Source organism: Nyctibius grandis, chromosome 2 (assembly GCF_013368605.1).
Source record: "Nyctibius grandis isolate bNycGra1 chromosome 2, bNycGra1.pri, whole genome shotgun sequence".
In the NCBI taxonomy this organism is placed as follows: Eukaryota; Metazoa; Chordata; class Aves; order Nyctibiiformes; family Nyctibiidae; genus Nyctibius; species Nyctibius grandis.
In genome coordinates this window covers 68,932,464-68,951,709 of record NC_090659.1, presented here as the reverse complement: position 1 = coordinate 68,951,709, position 19,246 = coordinate 68,932,464, and the positions used below count along the sequence as shown (strand labels likewise).

General features: G+C 34.9%; 1 protein-coding gene across 1 annotated transcript in view; it reads left to right on the top strand.

Annotated features, from left to right (window-relative positions):
* The window catches only part of GPC5 (glypican 5), a 770,794-nt gene that overhangs the window by 424,103 nt on the left and 327,445 nt on the right, over positions 1–19,246 (top strand). The window contains exon 7 of the mRNA XM_068395229.1: positions 9,434–9,596. Within this exon, the coding sequence (XP_068251330.1) occupies positions 9,434–9,596 (163 nt within the window). The remainder of the gene's footprint in view (positions 1–9,433; positions 9,597–19,246) is intronic.

Sequence of the window (19,246 nt, the reverse complement as noted above, 5' to 3'; positions counted from 1 at the left end):
TAGGTTATCTGAGTGCATAAATCACTTGTGGCAGCACCTTTTGTTATCTGTATATGCCTCAGTTTTAGTGGACATAGCTGAAGACTACATAAAATATTATCTGTAATCTCTCTTCTAGACCTAGAGAGTATAAGAATCAATACTTCACATGCAGATAGATTAGAAAAAAATCTGTATTCTTGATGAAGTGCAAGCCACAAGTCTTTTGTGGACCTACCATCCTACAGATGTTGTTAGTTGGTAGACATAACTGTCTTGGAGGCATACACTGTCATTTGTGTGAGATTTCTGAAATTCTGAGAACTCCATGAACATGTCTTCTGGCGCAGCTGGCTGTTGGTCTGAGCTGCTCACTTCCACTCTTCTACTGTGGAGATCAGTGGTGTGTATGCATATCAAGTCTACCTTTCTTATGCCACTTCCTGTTGTAACTTATTTCCAGTGTGCATTACCCAGGGCTAAAAGCAAGATGTTTTTGTCTCCTCAAGGAATTAAAAGATTGACTATGTCCTGTTTGCCAATAATTTATTGATTATTCCCTGTTATGTGTGAGGCACCAATGATAATGGTTCTTCCTTTAAATGGCTTAATATCATGCCCTTTCACCTGCATATCTGTGAAGTATGAGGCAAAGTGAGACCATGAAATAGTTTGTCTGCAATTTTCATTATCTATCATGATGTTTAATTCACTTCAGCTGTAACTTTAGTTTTATGTTTTCACTGATACTGAGAGGAAACTAGGGTTTACAGATCATTAACTCTTCGTAAGTAACAATCCACATCATAAAAGTGAGGGAACTTCTACGTTTGTAGATATAGTCAGAATTGCCAGAGACTGGAAATACACAGTTGGACAAGTGATGTAGTAGAGATAATTTGCTGCAGAACCCAATCCTAGCTTATTTTTCAGTAGCATTTTTATATAAACATGCTTGTTGAAGCATTAAATTCATATTTTAATCTTAAGAGAATATTTTATTCTTAAAAGAATAAAATAAACATTTATTGTTTTGCCACTGTCATGATTTTTATTTCTAAGAGACAGTCAAACTAATAATTGATCAATACTATTATCAGTACAAACCAGTGAATGACAATGAGCTAATGTTCATTTACTCATGTCCATATACATGAATTCTTGCAGGCTGATGAATTCTCTTCCATGCCACAGCTTCCTGGGTATGCTTTGGTTTCTTCTCTTATTTGAAAAAATGTTCTGTGTAATAATAGTCAACAGATTAATTGAAACTGGCTAGGTTCAATATATGTAATTGTGGTTAATTCTCCATGTGGTTTTGTAAGTTCTAGTTGCTAGCACTGAAAATGTCTGCTTTGAAACTTTTCTCAAGATCCCCAGAAAATTTAATTCTTAATTTATAATCAGTGTTTTTTTATCACAAATAATTTGATATTTATTCTTGCTAGTAGTACATTTATATAGATAGAGAACACACAAAGAAATAAAGAAAATTTCCATTTTAGAGCTATAGCATCTAGTTAGTGGTTGGGATCCAGTTGTGCTTTTGTCCACTTGGCCTGTTTTTGCTAGGAGCTGTGTTGTTACCAAAGAAACAAACAAACAATGTAATGTCTGGCTAAAAGAATTAAGAATTCACTTGGAAAACCTTTTTTGTAATTATTTCTTTTCTATAAATCTCATCTTAGACAACATTGTTCATTTGAATAGTTCCCTGCTTTCTATTGGCTCTGTTTGCTAGGATTACGGTTCGATTGCCTGTACACAGGTGCCTGGAGCCTTTCCAGCTGCTCAGTGTCCCTTGGCCTCCAGCTGCTGCTCCAGAAGGTCCTCTGCAAATTCTCTATCACATCTCTCTACCCATGTAGTGCCCCAGGTACTCCAGGCCATCTCAAATGGCACTAGACAACCATGTCTAGAAAATTGAACCAAACCTCTAACACGCAAATTACTACTGAGGACCTTAGACACCTTACTTACAGAAAAACACCTAAATTTTTTGACATCTACACTGAGGTGTATGAATCTGGAGCCAAAAGCTACCCAAAATCCTGGGTAAGCTTGTTCAGATGAGCTTTATCTGATCATAGTATGCCGTGTTATTTAAATCAATCCTTTTATTTCTTCTTTTTAGACCTCAATTGTTCATTAAATCACTTGGTAGTAAGTGATCTAGTGTTTCACATGGTCTACTCTGAAAGACAGAATTTCAGTTTCTGAACAAGAATGTTATTTCAGTCTACTGTTATGACAGAAGAAAATGATTAATATATCATATCTATTAGTATCCAACCTTGCCAAGGGAGAAAGGTCTAAACATGAATATGAGGATAAGGTAAAGGATAAAATTGTTTGCAAATTATCTGAAAAATTATTTGTAATGTCTAGTGGAGGGGGTTATACCAATAACTTTCAAAGGAATACAATGAAACAGATAAACAGAAAAGAACAGTGAAATAAAAAATCCAAGTAGATCCATAGCTCTAAAGAACAGATACTGAAGATGCTCCTGCTACAGCTTTAGAAATATTTTAAATGAAACTTTGCTGGTGATGTTTTTTTTTTCTGAAATTTATATGTTTCTCTTTCATTATTATTATCATCTGTTTCTGCTTGTACCTATGCTGGCTTCATGAATGGGTGAAACAGGCAAAGAACACTAGTCTCTAAACATTAATCATATATAATGTGACTTTATTGTGTTATTTCAACTACCTAGACAGAAAGAAGACTACAAGCTATTATTCTGGGGTTTAATTTTGCTCTCATTTGTTATCTTAGAAATGCCTGGCTCGTTTACTTAATTTTCTGAGGATGACTTAAATCTAGAGTGAGATGTTAGCAAGACATGCATTTTTTTAAGGACAAAAAAAATTAAATATTTTTTAAACAAATCAAGTTGATATTGTGCATAACTCTGCTAGCAGGGGTTGCACCATTAGACAAGAGCCAAGTTTTTGCTCCTGTATTCACCTGGCACCAGTAATAACTGGAAAAAAAAGTAATTGCTCATGACAGAACTCATGTGAGAACCCGAGTTGAGAGGGTTTAGATGTAAAATGCACTCCCAGGTGTAAAGCAAGATGTTTAGAGCAGCGAAGACTTTGTCTTTAGTAATGTAACAAATTAGGAGAAGGATACTTGTTGAGGGACAATTACATATAGGAGCTATATCTATATTGCTAAATAAGAGGAGGATCAAGGATGAGAACACACACTGTTTCATGTCCGCAGTGCTTACAATTAACCTCTTTAATTTTATCTTAGGGAGAACTGGTTGAAATAGTCCAAAAGAGATATAAGTTACAAAGATTAAGAAATGTAGACATTCGGTGTCTATTGCTCTAGCTCTTTCCCTGGTTCTCTTTTATTCAGCACCGTAGACGTCCCAAAAAGTTGTATCTGCTATATTAAATAAAATAGGTCAGGGACTGCAACTGTCCTACTTCCCAGAGCAGAATAGCCACATCCAGGCTGCAAGTTGTCAACAGTCCCTGGACTATGCTAAGGCTCAAATAGGGATCGAGCATTTTTGTGGAGAGTGCTAGTTGGGTCAGTTCAAACCTGTGATGGCCAGGAAGCATGCTAATTGTGGACCAAAATGGACAGTGTATGCTAGTGCTTGGGCCCACAACCTGGCTTGGTTGAACTGTACCTTCAGAGAAAATTATTAGTTATTTCTACCTAATTCAGTAGTTAGCTGTCCGTGAAAATTCCGTTTGCTTACCAAGTGGTTTGAATGCTACATAAATAACTGCTGAGAAGAAATGTCTGGATTTTGAAGTAGTGGTATAATAATAAGCTGAGGTAATTCCTATTTCTACTATTCAAGCAGCAACTGTTTTGATCCGGAGGTAGTAAAGGTAGATCAAGAAAGCACAAAGGGTAAGTTAGAGCTGTGTGGGGCAGTGCTGGCTCACAGCCGCTTCACTGATTCTTGCTGGTGTTCAACGAGCAGAATGCATGTTTATTTCTTTCAGATGAGTTGGCTTAAGCTGGAGACAAGTGTTGTGTTACTTCCATCAGAATTTCAGGCTGCTGTTTGGTTGGTGATTTTATGGAGTAGAATGAGTCTGCAGTTGTGAAATGCAGAGTTTTAGCCCTGGATCTTGGGCAGAAAGCAGTGGGTTTGACACAGCAGTGTGTGCATTGCTTGTACTTTCTGCATCATCTCAGGGCTGTAAAGGCTATAGCAGATTAGAAATCTCATTCTCTCTTTCAAAATTTCACTGAAAAAGCAAAAAATTATAAAGAGGCTGATGTACTTCACACAAAACTACAGCTTTTTTTTTTAAAAAAAAAACACAGGACACTATCATGAGGGACTAAAAGAATTGTAATACTAGTTATCTGAATATGAGTCTCCAATATAAGCTGGACTTTTAATTTAGAATACCCATTTTTGTTAAGGATCTTTTGCATTATTGGAAATGAAACCCTACAGGAGATTCTGACCTACAGAGGCATGAGTAGTTTTTAATGAGGTCACTAAAGAGAAATGCTGTATTTTCAAGTATTCAGGTAAGTAATGCTAAGCAGAAGAATAAACTTTAGCGTAGTTTATTTCTCTCATTGGAAGAGTTCAAAATAGTCATACTTATAGAAATAATTCTTCTAGGTTTGATATGATTAGGTAAATTGGATTCACTGTTAGGCTCCTTTGGAATTCTCTCCACAAGTACTTATGATACGCGCATAAATGAAAGAGAGGAAATATTATGACTGAGCTTAGTTCACATTGACAGAAACAGAGTATCATCAAGATATTTTTATTCAAAAAGAATAAAATAAAATTCATAGAAAATCAATGTTTCCCCTGAAGGTATATGATGTGTAAGATAAGTAGATAGTATACTAGGGTTTTGTTGAAAGGGAACCAATATCACATCAGTTTCAATAGTGTAAACATAAGTTCCCTTGCATTTCACTGTTCATCACTCATGAGAGACGAAATCACTTGTAACTTCCTGTAAGCACAGGAAAGTAAAAAAGAATCCAGTCTTCTCATTTAAACCAGATTTATTCACATGATTTCATCGATTGTTGAGAGCCAGAAGGGACTATTTTGGTTATTTAGTCTAACCTCCTGCATACCTTGTCCTTGAACCTCTGAATTAATTCATGCTTTAAGACCACAAACTGTTTGATCCAGAACATATACATATATTTTTTTTAAGAACCTGACCAGAAATTTTAATAAATTATTTTGATATAGAACAATCCTCGTGGTTTTTTTTGAAATGTATGATATTGATGATACAGATTTGTTTGATTCACTTTGAATGTGTAAATAAAAGTTTTTGATTAATTTCCTATTTTCATATGCTTTGGCCTGCTACACAAATCTGTCAAATCTGTGTTTGCCATGTAGGTGCTTGCAAGACTGGTTAAATAAATTCTTGAGGTGTTTTTTTTTTTTTTTTTTTGCAATAAAAGATGAGCTCCTTGGTTAGAACCAAAAGTATTTTTTGTTCCTTTTTAACCACTGTAATAGAACTTGCTTCTGTGCCATCCTCTCTGAACAGAGGAAACAAGAACTGGATTTAGGAGTAATATAACATCCTTAATCTGACTTAGTATTCCTATTTCTGTCCCCAAAGATATCCCATTAAAATCTTTGGCTAGAACACTAGTCTTGATAACTCATAGTCTGCTGGCTATCCAGGACACCCACAATTATTTTACAGAACCAGAATATTTTATCTTCTAATATGCATGTAATACAATATTTAGACTTGCAAATTTACATTTGTCTGTATTTTATTATAGTGCGTGTTTAAAAATTCATTCTATTGACTAGCTTACCAGATGAAGTATCTTCTTAGGCAATTTGTTGCTTCTCTTTGTTATTTAGTAATTGTCCAGTTCTTGTAGCACTGAAAGATTTATCATTACCTTTTTGTGTTTTATACTGCTTTTCAGGTCGTTGATAAAAATCTTAAATAATCCAGAAAAAGTACCAGAACCTATAGTACTGTACAACAACCATACATTCTTAGTGATAATTTTCCTAATTATGCTTACACTCTGAGCTTTGTCAGGAAGCTTCAAATACCCTTATAGATGCCTCTGTAGCTGCTGTAAGCAGTCCTTTTTTCTTAAGAAAACGTTATATAGTACCAAGTCATATATTTGCAGAACTCTGTAAGTACTTTATTTTACTTTACATTTTTATTTACATTTACAATGAAACTTCTGTCACACAAATCTGTATTTTCATCCTAAACGATGACATTTCACTAAATTTAATAATGGTACTTTTTGGTATTATAACATTTTTCAGAATTGCAGTTTGTGTCAAAGAAAGCGTTTCACTAAGCCATCCGTGAAAATCCCGAGGGGCTTTAAGGCAATTGGGCAGTGAGAGAGCTAAGACGGAGGCCCAGCTTCCCACAGCTATGTAGGCAAGGTGTGAAGTTGGAGACTCCCAAGGACCTTTCAGTTGACTTAAGCTCAAATCATTTACCTGTGCACATGTACCACAATAGTGGTAAGAAAACACAAATTTTCTGTGAAAATAAAATGCTACCAGCAGAGGACATTTCTGATATCAAAATGTTAGTTCACCAAAATTTCACCAAAATTAAGGGAAAGATCCAGCAAATCTAGCCTGGAATATTGGCATGCCTACTGTAATCTCACAACGCTGGTGACCTAACCCTTGCCATAACTCAGTCAAACTAACATGGTGGTCAATAACATTTGCTGCTATTTTAATTGAAATTGAAAGGCAATGATGCATGATTAAACTCAGAGTAATTTTTTTAAAGACAGAAATTTAATACAATGGAAATACCTGAAAGAAAAAGGAATTATTTTAGCCTACAATACAAAGGGAAGAACATTTATTGTACTATTTTTTTGGGGCACAGGATATGCAGCTAGTAAACCTCCTTATTCAGATGGAAGACCCAGTAAATGTATAAAACAAAATTCTCCAGTTATAACCTGTGTTTCTTTTCCTCTTAAATAATAGCTTTATAAAAATTGCAGCACAACAGAATAATAGCTTTAAATGCCTTTTATCTTTATTTCTAATATGAATCAAGCTAGCTTTGAAGAAATATATGGATTGTATAAATTTAATAAAGAAGTTATATTAGATCTAAGCCATGCTTAGTCAAGAACCAGCACTGAGATTTGTGAACTTATATGGAGACAATATTTCTTCCTGTACAATTAAGGAGACTGAAGAGAATAACAATATCAAAATTACAAATGAGACTTTTCATTTCTTAATCTCTACTATTTCAAGTACAATGAAAAGTTTGGAAAAAGTTGAAGAACATTTTTTCAACGTTGAACCTACATTTAAAGCAATTTAGTGGGATTGTCTGGGTTTTCAGATTTCTAGTCATAAGTCAATAAAGCACAATAAGTAGAAAGGAAAAAAAAAAAGAGGCAAAAGAACATAACTACTTTGGGCTGAAATTTAGAGAAGAAGCAAAATATAAAGACCTTATTAAGCCAACACATTTTTAAGACTGAGACAGAGATACAGAATGTAGAGGGCAATGCATGTTCTCAGGCTGAAAAAATGTATATATAAATGGCTGTATACTATGGAAACTTTGGCAGCAACTCTTGTCTGAAAATCTGTCTTGCTGGAGGTTCATTCCTACATTTATGCCACAGAACTCAGGGATAAAGAGTACCCTATCATACAGCTGGCTTTGGATCTGTGTCATGATTTGAACCGGGCCAAAAAAATAAGAAAAGAGTCCTGTTTAAATGGGTGTAGTTCATTGAACTGGCTGTGTTGGGTTTTTTTTCCATAAATACTATGTTGGCAGAAGTATGGCATGGATTACACAATAAGCAGGAAGCAGGGCAGCTATACAAAGGAACTTTTTTGTCTTAGCTAGGTAGTTTGTCTTTCAGGTAACATGTAACTGTCTAATAAAACTTTTGAATCACAAGTGCTGCATAAATTGGTTCTGCCTATTCAGTGGTGAATGGCATTCTCCTGTTCTTATACAGTGTTGCAAGCAGCTTTTATAAAGCCAATGAGATTTATCTGAGTGATGTCTTTGTAGTAGTGATTAAAATATTTTTGCTGGGCACTGTACAGCACTTAACAGATCGAGCAGTCTGGGAAGTGTCTCCATACTCTCTAAATAAACTGAGTATATTCTCCAAAAATATGAACCCGGTATCTTGCTTGAACAACAAAGCAATCACTTTTTTTAAGGTATAAAACAAATGAGTCTGTTTCAAACTAATTAGTAGCTACTTTCAGGAGAAAAAGCATGTAAATTAAAGAATTTGAGACAGCAAAGTTTTGGCCAGTGTAAAGAAGTCTTGCTAGATTGAAGCATGTGCAGTGCACAAGCCTGCACCAGCTGATATTTTGGACTAGATAAAGTTATAAGAATTCTTAACATTTGAAAGAACATGTTTCTTTAGGTATTATGAAGTTTATATGTATCTGACACATAAACTGAACTGAATCTGGGGCACATTGTGTCTGTATGTATGAGAGTTCTACCACTTAGTATTTAAAAAGCTGAACAACAACATTTGTATATTTGATAAATGAGAGAGATGAACATTTTTCTGGTGATTTCTCAGCTCTGCTCAACAGAATGGAGAAAAGAGTTAAACTTTGAAATCTCTACATGTTGTCTTGTAGACCATGCTGGCATCATTGGCCATGTCTATAGTGATAAATAAAAAGGAGCCGGAGAACAAGCTTGTGTACTAATCACCTACACTGTTTAGGCCAGTATCAGCTATCCCTTTGCTTTGTTTTAGGTCACCCTTCTTAGTTCTCCCAAAACAATGCCTGGATGTGATTTGGAAAATAGTTCTCTCCAAGCTAGCACTGGCTTGAACTAACTTGGTCTGCTGCTTCCTGGTCAGGCATTTGATATTATCCCAACAATTTCCTTCAGCTTCTACCAGACGCCCATGTGACACGTCCAGAACACACAACATGTATGTTTTGGATTCACCAATACAGAGCTGCAGCACAGCTCTCATACTATTTCAGATACTTCAAACTGAAAAATCCACACAAAATAATTGTGTCTTAAGTCTATGTGGGCACCATATGGGTCTTGAAAAGATCCAGGGCCAGTTGCTATGTAGCATGGATGCTGTCTGTCTGCTCTAAAGGACATTAGACTGAAGGAGTGAGGACATATCTGTATCCATTCCACTTGGCCTCTGGGCCAGCAACTGGTGCCGGATCTTTTTTCATCTAGCAATAGAGACACAGATATTTTACGATTTTTTTTTTTAATTAAAAATGAAGTATACATCTGCAGATACTACTCTTTTAAATGTGACTGTAAGGCAGGAAAAAAATAAAATAAAATCATAATTCTCATTCTGTGGATCCTGGAGATTTCTTTTTAAATCAGATAATTACTAGAGAAACATATGAAATTTTGGGTATTCATTGAAGTTCTCCATCTGTACTCTTAACTTGCATACTGTATCTTGTCTTCAGCTGTTGCAGGGCAAATCATTTCCTAAATACGAAAAATGGGATCTCCAACAAACAGGCAGTGGTGGAGGTGTAGATGAACAAATCAGTGGAGATTGTGATGATGAAGATGGTTGCGGAGGATCAGGAAGTGGAGAAGTGAAAAGAGTCCTAAAAATTACAGACTGTAAGTCCATGATTCTGTTTCCTTCATGCATTAAATAGTGAATTGGCATATTTTCCACTAAAAAATACCACTGAATTATCTTGGAAAAAGTGTGGAAAATTTTTCTGTATAATGTTTCCAAGATTTACAGGAATAGGACTGCAGTTATAGGATTTCTATGAGCCTGGTATGAATATAAGTATCAGTTTCATCATAACACATGTAAATACATATTTGGCATAATGTAGGCTGACCTTAACACAGTATTTTAGTCAAATAAAAGGTGTTACAATGACATGTCCCTGTGGGTTACTACTTAAACATAAAAAGTTTGGTAGTTAAGCAGAGAAATTGTTCTACTTTTTTGTAGCATCATGGGAAAATATAATGTTTAGTTGTGGTAGCTGAATTTCATGGAGCACTATTGGAACCAATGTGCTGTAGCCCACTCAAAAACGATGCCATTATTACTTCTTAGGCTTCTTTCTGTTTTTCTTACTTTTTTTTTTTTGTGTGTTGTGTTTTTTTCTCTCTTTTCTGAACCACGTTTGTAATAATTTTCTTTAAAAAATCATTTGTTTGTGCACTTCAGTGGCATGGAACTGTCAGCATGAGCAAATGAATTGAAGCACAAGTGGCTTAACTAATTCTCTGAATCAGGATGGTATTCTACATCTCTTACTTCTCTTCCCAGTGTAGAAATATAGGCAGAGAAGATGGGAATAGATGCCTGGTCTCATCAAAATTGCATTTCTGCATTTTGCAATTTTTTTTTCAGCATTTTGCATTTTTTTTACATTTTTCTGCATTTTGCATTACAAAATTCAATACTAATAGGTAAGAAGTCAAGGTTAGTGTCAATCTCTGAATTTATCTATATTTACTGAATTTGAGTGTACTTCAAGTTTCCAAGCTCAGGTGAGAACTCCAGGTCATTCTTGACTTGACAGTGAAAAGACAACTTAGAAATGTGGCTATAGAGAAGCTGTAGTGTATGCTTGCCCAATTCTGATTTGAACAACTGGAGAAACAAGACTCTCAGCATCTTGGGGCATGCCTTAGCAGGTCAGTTTGGGTTCAGCCTAAGATACTGCTGCACTGATACCTAGTCTATACATTTTCAAGTCCTGCTATAGCTTCTGTAGATGAGATTTAAGAGATCTGCAAAAAGATTAGGACACTTACTTCCTGAGAGTGCCTTTGATGATTTAACTTTGAAAAAGTTAGAGATCGAATATTTAAAAACAGATGTACTTTGGAATACTGGATATATTATATCTATTTGAAAATGACACTCGATGGTATGGAAAGACTGTAAAATAGTCTTAGAATATGACTAGGGCTATTAAGCAAGTATTAAATGACAAAAGAATTGCAAGAATAGTACATTTTCGTTCACCCTCTTCTACTGCATTAGAATTTTCTTCATATTGATATATTTAGTGTAATCTTTTCAAAATGTTAAAAATATAATCAGCCTTCATATTCTCTTTATATTACATGTATTATAAATCTCTAGAATTATAAACTATATATTAAGCATATTGAATTTTGCATGTAATGCTATTTCATTTAAACCTTTTCTAAGATATTACTTAACAAAAATATGACTCCATACTGTTCAAAATTGTGAACTGTGCATATATCTTGAGTTACTAGTACCTTCGATGAGCTGTTATGATTTTATGGATTTATGGTGGCATGCATTTAATGCTTGGAACGCACCTTAAAAGATGACTTGAACGTATACCAGGAAGAGTCCTAGACAACACCACTTTGTTCTGGGGTATCACACATGCTTTTTGACATGGACTTTCTGTCCAATAGAAGTGGCAAAAAATTCCAATTAGTAAGAATTTTGTTACAATATACATCAGGAAAATATTTTTAATCAGAAATCACTTAAGTGTATATTTAAGATAAATGAAACAGCTTGAACAATCCTTCTTTTGCATCATTGTGATATATGACTAGGACTTTAGGAATTAAAAGTGAAATTGAAAGTGAGAAAAAGTGAAATAAGTATATTTTTGCAATCAGACAAAATTATCTTCTCAAGATTTATGATTTTATGTGAGGAACTAGAATTAAAAAACTAAAAGATAAACATTATCATGATTTAAGCTGGTGAATTTTTCTCAGTTTCAGGTGACTGGTACAAGTTTCAAGCTAAGTCAGATCCTGAACTTGTTTTTAAACTGAAAAGCTGGATTTACTCTGGTTATATTGCTTACTGATCTTTGAAAAGCATGACTGAACTTCAGCTAAACCTAGAGGTTGACTACAGTATGTTTGATCCTCAATGTTAGCTTGCTAGTTCTAGTGCTTTTTTGTGCACCCCAATATTTTTTTAGTTGCAGACAAATAGCCAGAAATGTCTAAGTACTCTTCTGTATTTAGATATGGTTTGTATTTTATCATATATATCATGGAAGACGAACCAAACTTCATTTGTTATACAGAAACTTATATTCATAGTCCTAAGTAAATTGATATAAAAAAAGAAAAAAACCCACACTTGGAGTGTGAACAAGATTGAAAAGTTAGATTTGTTCAAATCCAACCCTTTATAAGCTTCTGATCTACAAACACTTGTAATTTTACTCAGAAGTCAAGCTCAAGAATTTCTGTACATCTGTACAATTTTACTTTGTTTCTTCTGGTACATAACAGATCATTGCTCAGTTTTTCCACTGTTACATGCTACTTCTATGCATTGTAAACCACTAGCTTATCAGTGTAACATGACCACATTTTTAAACTGAAAAACAGACCTCAGCTGCAGTAGACCTAGAGAGGTAGAGACACAATGGACTGAGTTGGCCAGTGCCTACATAGCAATGTAGGAATCATAGCAGAAGCAAAATTACATGTTAGAGTATCATTAGCCTAGTATTTCATTGTTGTTAACTTTCAATTTGTGAAAAACAGTAAGAAAACCAATAAACACAGACATAGAAATAAGGTGAGGCAAAGAAAACATAAATGTGGGTCATACTCCTCTTTCTCTGTAGTACAGAGAATCTGTCTGTATTCCATCTATATTGATAAATGGGTGACAGTAGACAGGGAAAAGACACAAATGACACCAGGATTGAACTGAAGCACCAAATAGTGTGAATGGGTGAATGAAGTCAACTTTGGGTTTGAATGAAGTCAACTTTTAGTGTTACAGTTTTAAACACATACCCTTGCTACAGTCATTTTGTCTAAGAAGAACTTTTAAGTAAGAAGTAAAGTAAAAAAGTTAACCAAAAACTTTCAAGAAGTTTTAATAAACTCCAGAAACAAGATACTTACTTTCTTGTCGTAGATAAGCATGATCATAGGACTTCATAGCACATTTATGACTTTTGCAGCTTAAAAAAAGAATTATGACTTACACAACAGATAAGTCATTTCATAAGTATTTCTTTTTAAGGTGTCACATTAAAATGTGTGAAAAAAGATCATTTATGAGGTTGGTGACGTACACATTTTAACTGTATTCATTATGCACATGAGTAATTCCCTTTACCTTATACTCTTTTGATACATGGAGACATACACATAGTATTATTTTTTCCTCACCAAAGAAACTTTTTACAGTCTTTTTCATCTGGGCAACTTTGCGTTCTTTCATAACCAGCCAGGAAAGAAAGGGGGATTACTAACTCTTTTGTATTATAATAGAGCCTGGAGGTCCTAGCCAAGGTCCAGGCTCCTTTTTGTCAGCTATTTCAGATATTTTCACCAAGGAAATGATCTTGTCTACAACAAATTCATAATCTAAATAAACTGATAAAGTGTGATACAGAAGCAGCCCTTTTAAGTACATTGCTTTGTGTAAAGATAAAAATTGTAAAGACACATCCACGTTTTCTGAGGCCACGTGATTGCTTTCTGAACACGTGTGATTCTCAGACCTGGAAGGAACAGAGGGAAAGGGAGAAGACATATTTCTGCCAAGATAAACCCCTAGCAATTTTATGTGAACGCATAGCCTCTGAAGTTGAAGATTACACTTAGTGTTACAGATGTAAGAACTGTTTCACTTAGTGTGGGAGACTGACAAATGTGTGACAGGCTTTAGGCTTTGGAAGGCCAGTGAAGGGATTTGATATTTATGACTCAGAAATTATATCTCTAGCATTAGAGTAGTGCTTAAATTATGTTGTATTTTGAAAAATTCTGTTTTTCATATCAAACAGTTAATCCTTACCTTACATTCAATGTTTCAAAGCCCTACAATTGTGCTGACTGCTTTGCTCTTCATAAGTACTTTTAAAATATAGCAAATTGGTGCAATTATTTGAAGGAATGGTACTAGAAAGGATAGTGTACTTTAAATGTATAAAATAAACAGTAGTATAAAGTCTTGACACTTCATTTGCTAGTTTTATTCTGCTCTAACCCAGGAGCTCCCGCAGGACTATTTCACGTGTCACAATGAATTACCTCCTCAAAAAACCCTGCAGAATGCAAGAGGTAATAACAACAAATACTTATCACTTCTATATTGATTTGAATCTGTTTTCAAATAGCTCTGTGAGGAAGGGCTAATCCTGATATCAGTCATCTGAGGTACTCAATACACTGTATCAAAATTTTCATAAGACTTTTGGCAAGACCACTAATTTTCTGAAGAGTGTTCTGCCACTGCATTGTCTTTCTCTTCTCATTTTAACATGCAACACAGATGTTTCTTTACTACAGGCAGAGATCTCCTGGTTCAGAACTCATATATAAGTAGAAATATCAAGGGTGTCTTTGTGGTATAAGGTATATACAGGCAAACCTTGTCTCCCACTTGTTTGATTTTTGTCTCACCTGATATTCATCCTGTCTGGGGAAAAAAGTCTCCAAAATATTTTATTTCTAGGACTACTTAATATGTAGATTATTATTTTCTTGTTCAGACTATGCAATAGAGGGAAAAGAACTTGGAATAGGCTTTATGCTGTGATATCCATATAGAAAGTGGGTACTATGATTCAAATAAACCAGTCTGTCTCTTATCTGCTGTTATACTGCATTCTCAAGTCTCAAACATCCTTTCTACTCTTTCTGCTCTATCGCCCACTTCAGTATAGTTGCTTTTTTCTTTTTTTTTTAAATCTGATTCTGATGGCATCTTCTGTGACTGAAGCTACTTAAAGCTGGCATACATATGAAACTTCATTTAGCCTCCCTAATTCAAGGAGAGTAAACGTCGCTAACTGCTATACCTGGAAATGTGCAAATTCTGTAGAGGCTTTTCCATCTTGCTTCTCACCACTGGCAGGCCTACCCAGGGCAGGGCACAGTCTTTTCCTAAATTAGAATACGAAGAGTAATATCAGTTCAGTAATACCAATTCATGTGAACAGGTGGAATTGGAAGAAAGTGCAATGGCAACAGTGATCATGGTGTCACTCATTTGTACAGCTGCTTGTCTCAGCTGGTCCATCAGCCATTCCCACACCAGATTTACTGTTCGTTACTGTTCACTGAACAAAATAACTAGTCTGAGTACAAATCTTAGCTACACTATAACACATGATTTCACTGAGGTTATGTTCATTCAAAGTACTTGTCTGGGAACAAGAAGAAGAAAACACTGGTTTAGGCAGCAAAGGCAAATGTGACAAAATGACTGCATTTATCTCGAGCTGTGTTTATTATAAAAATTCATCTGCCATTAGCCACATAGAACTTAAATGAATCATCACAAGACTACATTGAGATAGATTCACTGAAGGAGTTAAATATGAAGAATGAGGGTTCATGGTTTGAAGTGGAAGTGATATACAACCACACAGACTGACAAATGCTAAATGAAGAGCCCCTGGTTTACTTTTAAATATGTTTAAAAAATTGTACTATTTAATCTTAAAACAGTCTTAGTCTCTATTTTAACTCATTAGGGAGCAAACTTAAAAATATATGTATATAAATATAATAGATTAAATGTTCTAATGAACAGTAGTTCTTTTAATGACCTGATGTTTCCCTAAAGTATTTTTTAGGGCTTTGTATTGGAAAAGTCCAGTCTGGATCTACTGATTTACTTTGAAATATTTCAGTGCTTCTACTACAACTATTTAACAGGGTTGTTATTGACCAGTGTCTTTGAGTACACCTTTGTCCCAGTGTAGTGGGAGGCCACTATCTTTGTCTCAGAAAGTAGATCACATTAAAGTAATAGAAATATGATCCAAAATTAGAGTTTCTTGCACAGTTCACAGCCCCTTTTCTTAAACATTTATTGTCTCATTAAACAAAGAAGACAAAGACTAATAAGCAGACAACTCTGAAAGTTATACTTTCAGCCTTATAAATTGTCAATATGGTATCAGGTAACACATTTAATCTGTTCCTGTGTGCCCTGGCAAACTCTTCTGCTATTTCTTCACCATTCACCATCCTCAGCTCCAAAAGTAAAGCACTGGGGTCCAAACCATTGTGGAGGTGATGTGAAGGGCTTCTCATTAGACTTCTGCTATCTGTGACTGTCTCAGGATTCAAAGACTTAAGAAGACTGGTGGAATGCACCAGATAGTGAAAGAAATAAAATCTCCATTATGATGTTTGCCATCTGTTACATAGTCTTAAACTCTCGTATGTGTTCTCTATTACCTCAGTAAAGGAAGAGAATTCATGTCTGAATAGGATTTCAGGTTTATTTTGTTAGCACACAAGAGGGTTCTTCGTAATCCCCTATTGTTAATGTGAAGTGTTCTTATTCAGGCGTCTTTGGAAGGACTACATGACTTCACTGTTTATGTGTTCACTCAGTTCAGAACATCTCAATTATATTAAAAAATAATAATTAAAAAAAGCGCATTGCTGTGAACCTCAAACTTGGTCTAAATGTTGCGCTAACTTTTAACACTTGCTTTCATACACAGATTTTATATTGTGTTTTGTGGAATAGTTTAACTATTTCTTGTTTAGCTAGAGGAACTGACATTTAATGGTGGCTCGATATATTTTAATGGAATCAAATGCAGACTTTTTTACCCATACAAAAGTCTCCAGAAATAGACTGTGTGTATTGTCATCTCATAATTTTGTCTATAGTTGGTAGTTGTTAGTTTGTCTTGACTGAAAGATGATTGTGGAGGAGGAGCAGGAAATAAGGGATCTTACAGAACAATCCACCCCATTCTGAAATGGGAGAAGAGAGTGCCTTGCCCCACTGTAGCACCTGCTGTGACTTCTGCATTAATTCCAGGCAAAAACATGCTTTCACACAGAATGTGTTTTTACCTGCCATGTTTCATAGGAGTACCATTTAGCATTAATTGTATAGTCTGCAGTGGGAGATTTGACGTATTATTCACTGTCAGGTCTGTTTGAGCAAGACTGTATCTGTAATTGGCTTTCTAGTCCTCTGTGATTGCTTCTGTGCTTTTTGACCTAAAATTAGGTGAAACAAGGAAATGGCATATTACTTCTTCATTCAGTATGTAACATTTTGGTTCAAGCACCTCAAAAGTGTCTACATATCTGGAAGATCAGTCGGAATAATTTGAATTATTTTCCCCTCTCTATCCAAGGAAACAACTTGAAGATTACTCCTTCAGGTATCCTGCCTCTTTTCTCCCCTTCAGGGAGAAGGAAAAGTTACAAGGAAGTGAATGAACCCACAGAGATGAGTGAGCTTTCCTTCCTGCCCTGTTAACTGGGGGCCCAGTATTCTCCAGGCTGAATATTACTTTTATTACTCCAGTACCACATAAAGTGACTATCTCTTCCACTATGCCAAATTTATTCCTATTTATTCCTATGTATAGCCAATTAGTTCAAAGGTAATTCAGGTGATACACATCATACCTTGACCATGCAATACCATGTTCTGTATTTCTCTGATTACTCCAAAAAAAAGTAGTCCTGAAGAGCTGTAACCTTCTCAGGATCCAGATCAGAAAAGGACATACCAGAGTCTATCCTCTGTGCTCAAGTTCAGCAGGCATAAAGCAGTATGCAGGAGTTTTTCAGAAAGTTTCTAAAAACTGAGAAGTAATGTCAGAATTTGTTCAACAGGCAGGAGGTGTACACTAACACTTTTGTAAGAGTGTCACTAGCTACTCTTCTTCTATTGCTGTGGAAATAAGAAAACATTTATGCCATTCTCTATCTGGATAAATAGCTATAACATCTATTATCTTATTCCTTTTCCTCAGGAAATATAAAAGAATGAATGATAAAGCAATATACTTTGATACTTTGCTGGAAAATTTGTTTCTTTACTGGTAACTGTGAGTGTGAATATTTATACATTGGTTCGAATAAATAATACATGCAGTAAAAGGCTCAAATTTTCTGGTAACTTCAGAATTAGTTGCATTATTACAAGGTAATTCCCATCAAAATATAACCTCATGTTATTAATGCAGGTCATTTGTAATAATTACACTGGTCTGATGTGCTGTGTTTTAGGCCAGTGAGTATACTCATTAAATGCTTTTTGATAACTTAAAAACCTTTGAAGAGTAATTGTGCTGCTTTATTTGTGTTTGTGGTAGGCTCTGTTGTAACAATCTTCCTGTTGAGTGTAACATATTAATACCAAACAATACACTGTTGAAAAGCACAAATTTTTATATTAGCTGACTTTATTTCTGCCTCTGTGTGCATTCCCTCAGCAAATTTTATGTAAATCTTCCCCTTATTTGTTTTTGAATTAACTATCCAACCTGACAGTACAGCTTTAATCCATTACTCTGATTAAATTCTTCACTCAAAAAGTACAAATGTTGACTACTGATAAAAGATTGTGTTCAAGAGAGAGTTGATACTCTTTGAATAGGAAGCAACTAAAAACTGACATGTCATAATTTGTTTTTTCTGATGCATAATAAGAATATGCAAGTCTCACCTTTTTGCACAATAAGATACAAAGAAGTTATCTTGTAACTTTTCTCAGGTTTTTACATGGCATTTCAAATAGAATTGCTTTGTTTTTTCTCTCACTGCTACATGATATTGTACATCCAGCAACTTTACCTGTGCAAACTTCATAGGCTGGTGAAGGTCTATGCATAGGAGTTCACAAATGAATATTTTTTTTGTGGAAAACATTGGAACTTGTGTATCACTATGTATCACTCAAATGAGCTAGTGGAAAATTGGTTAAGATTAGTCCTTCAAAAAGCAGCAGATTATGCCCAAGTACATTGATTCCTGTCTTTACCTATTATGTCTGTCTCTCTCTGGTCCAAGTTATTTGGATAGAGTAGGAAAAACTAGAGGGAGATAATAATCAGGCTAAGTGTCTAGAGCTATAGTTAAAGTCATTCAGCCAGCATATGGGGGAAAAATAGAACAATCACTTCATTAGTGTCTGACTTGAATTTAGGTCTTTGTTGTCCTAAAATAACTTTAAAAATGTTTATATTTCATCCCATTAACAGATAAGAACTTTGAAAATTTCATCAAAGGAAAAGAAGATATTGTGGTGTCCAACTCTTAAAAAAGAGAGTGCACCTTTATGCATTTTTTTCATAGAAAACATCAAAATTCTTTATCTACTCTAGGTTAAGTTACATAGCATTTATTTTTACTTGTGGATCTGAGTTACCAAAAAGCAAGTCAAAATATACTGCTTTTTTTATGGAAAGTCTGGCTAATTGGAAAATAATAAGGCTAGTATATGTTACATTTTAAATGAGTTATGATTTCTGAAGTCAGTAGGCATCATTTCACTG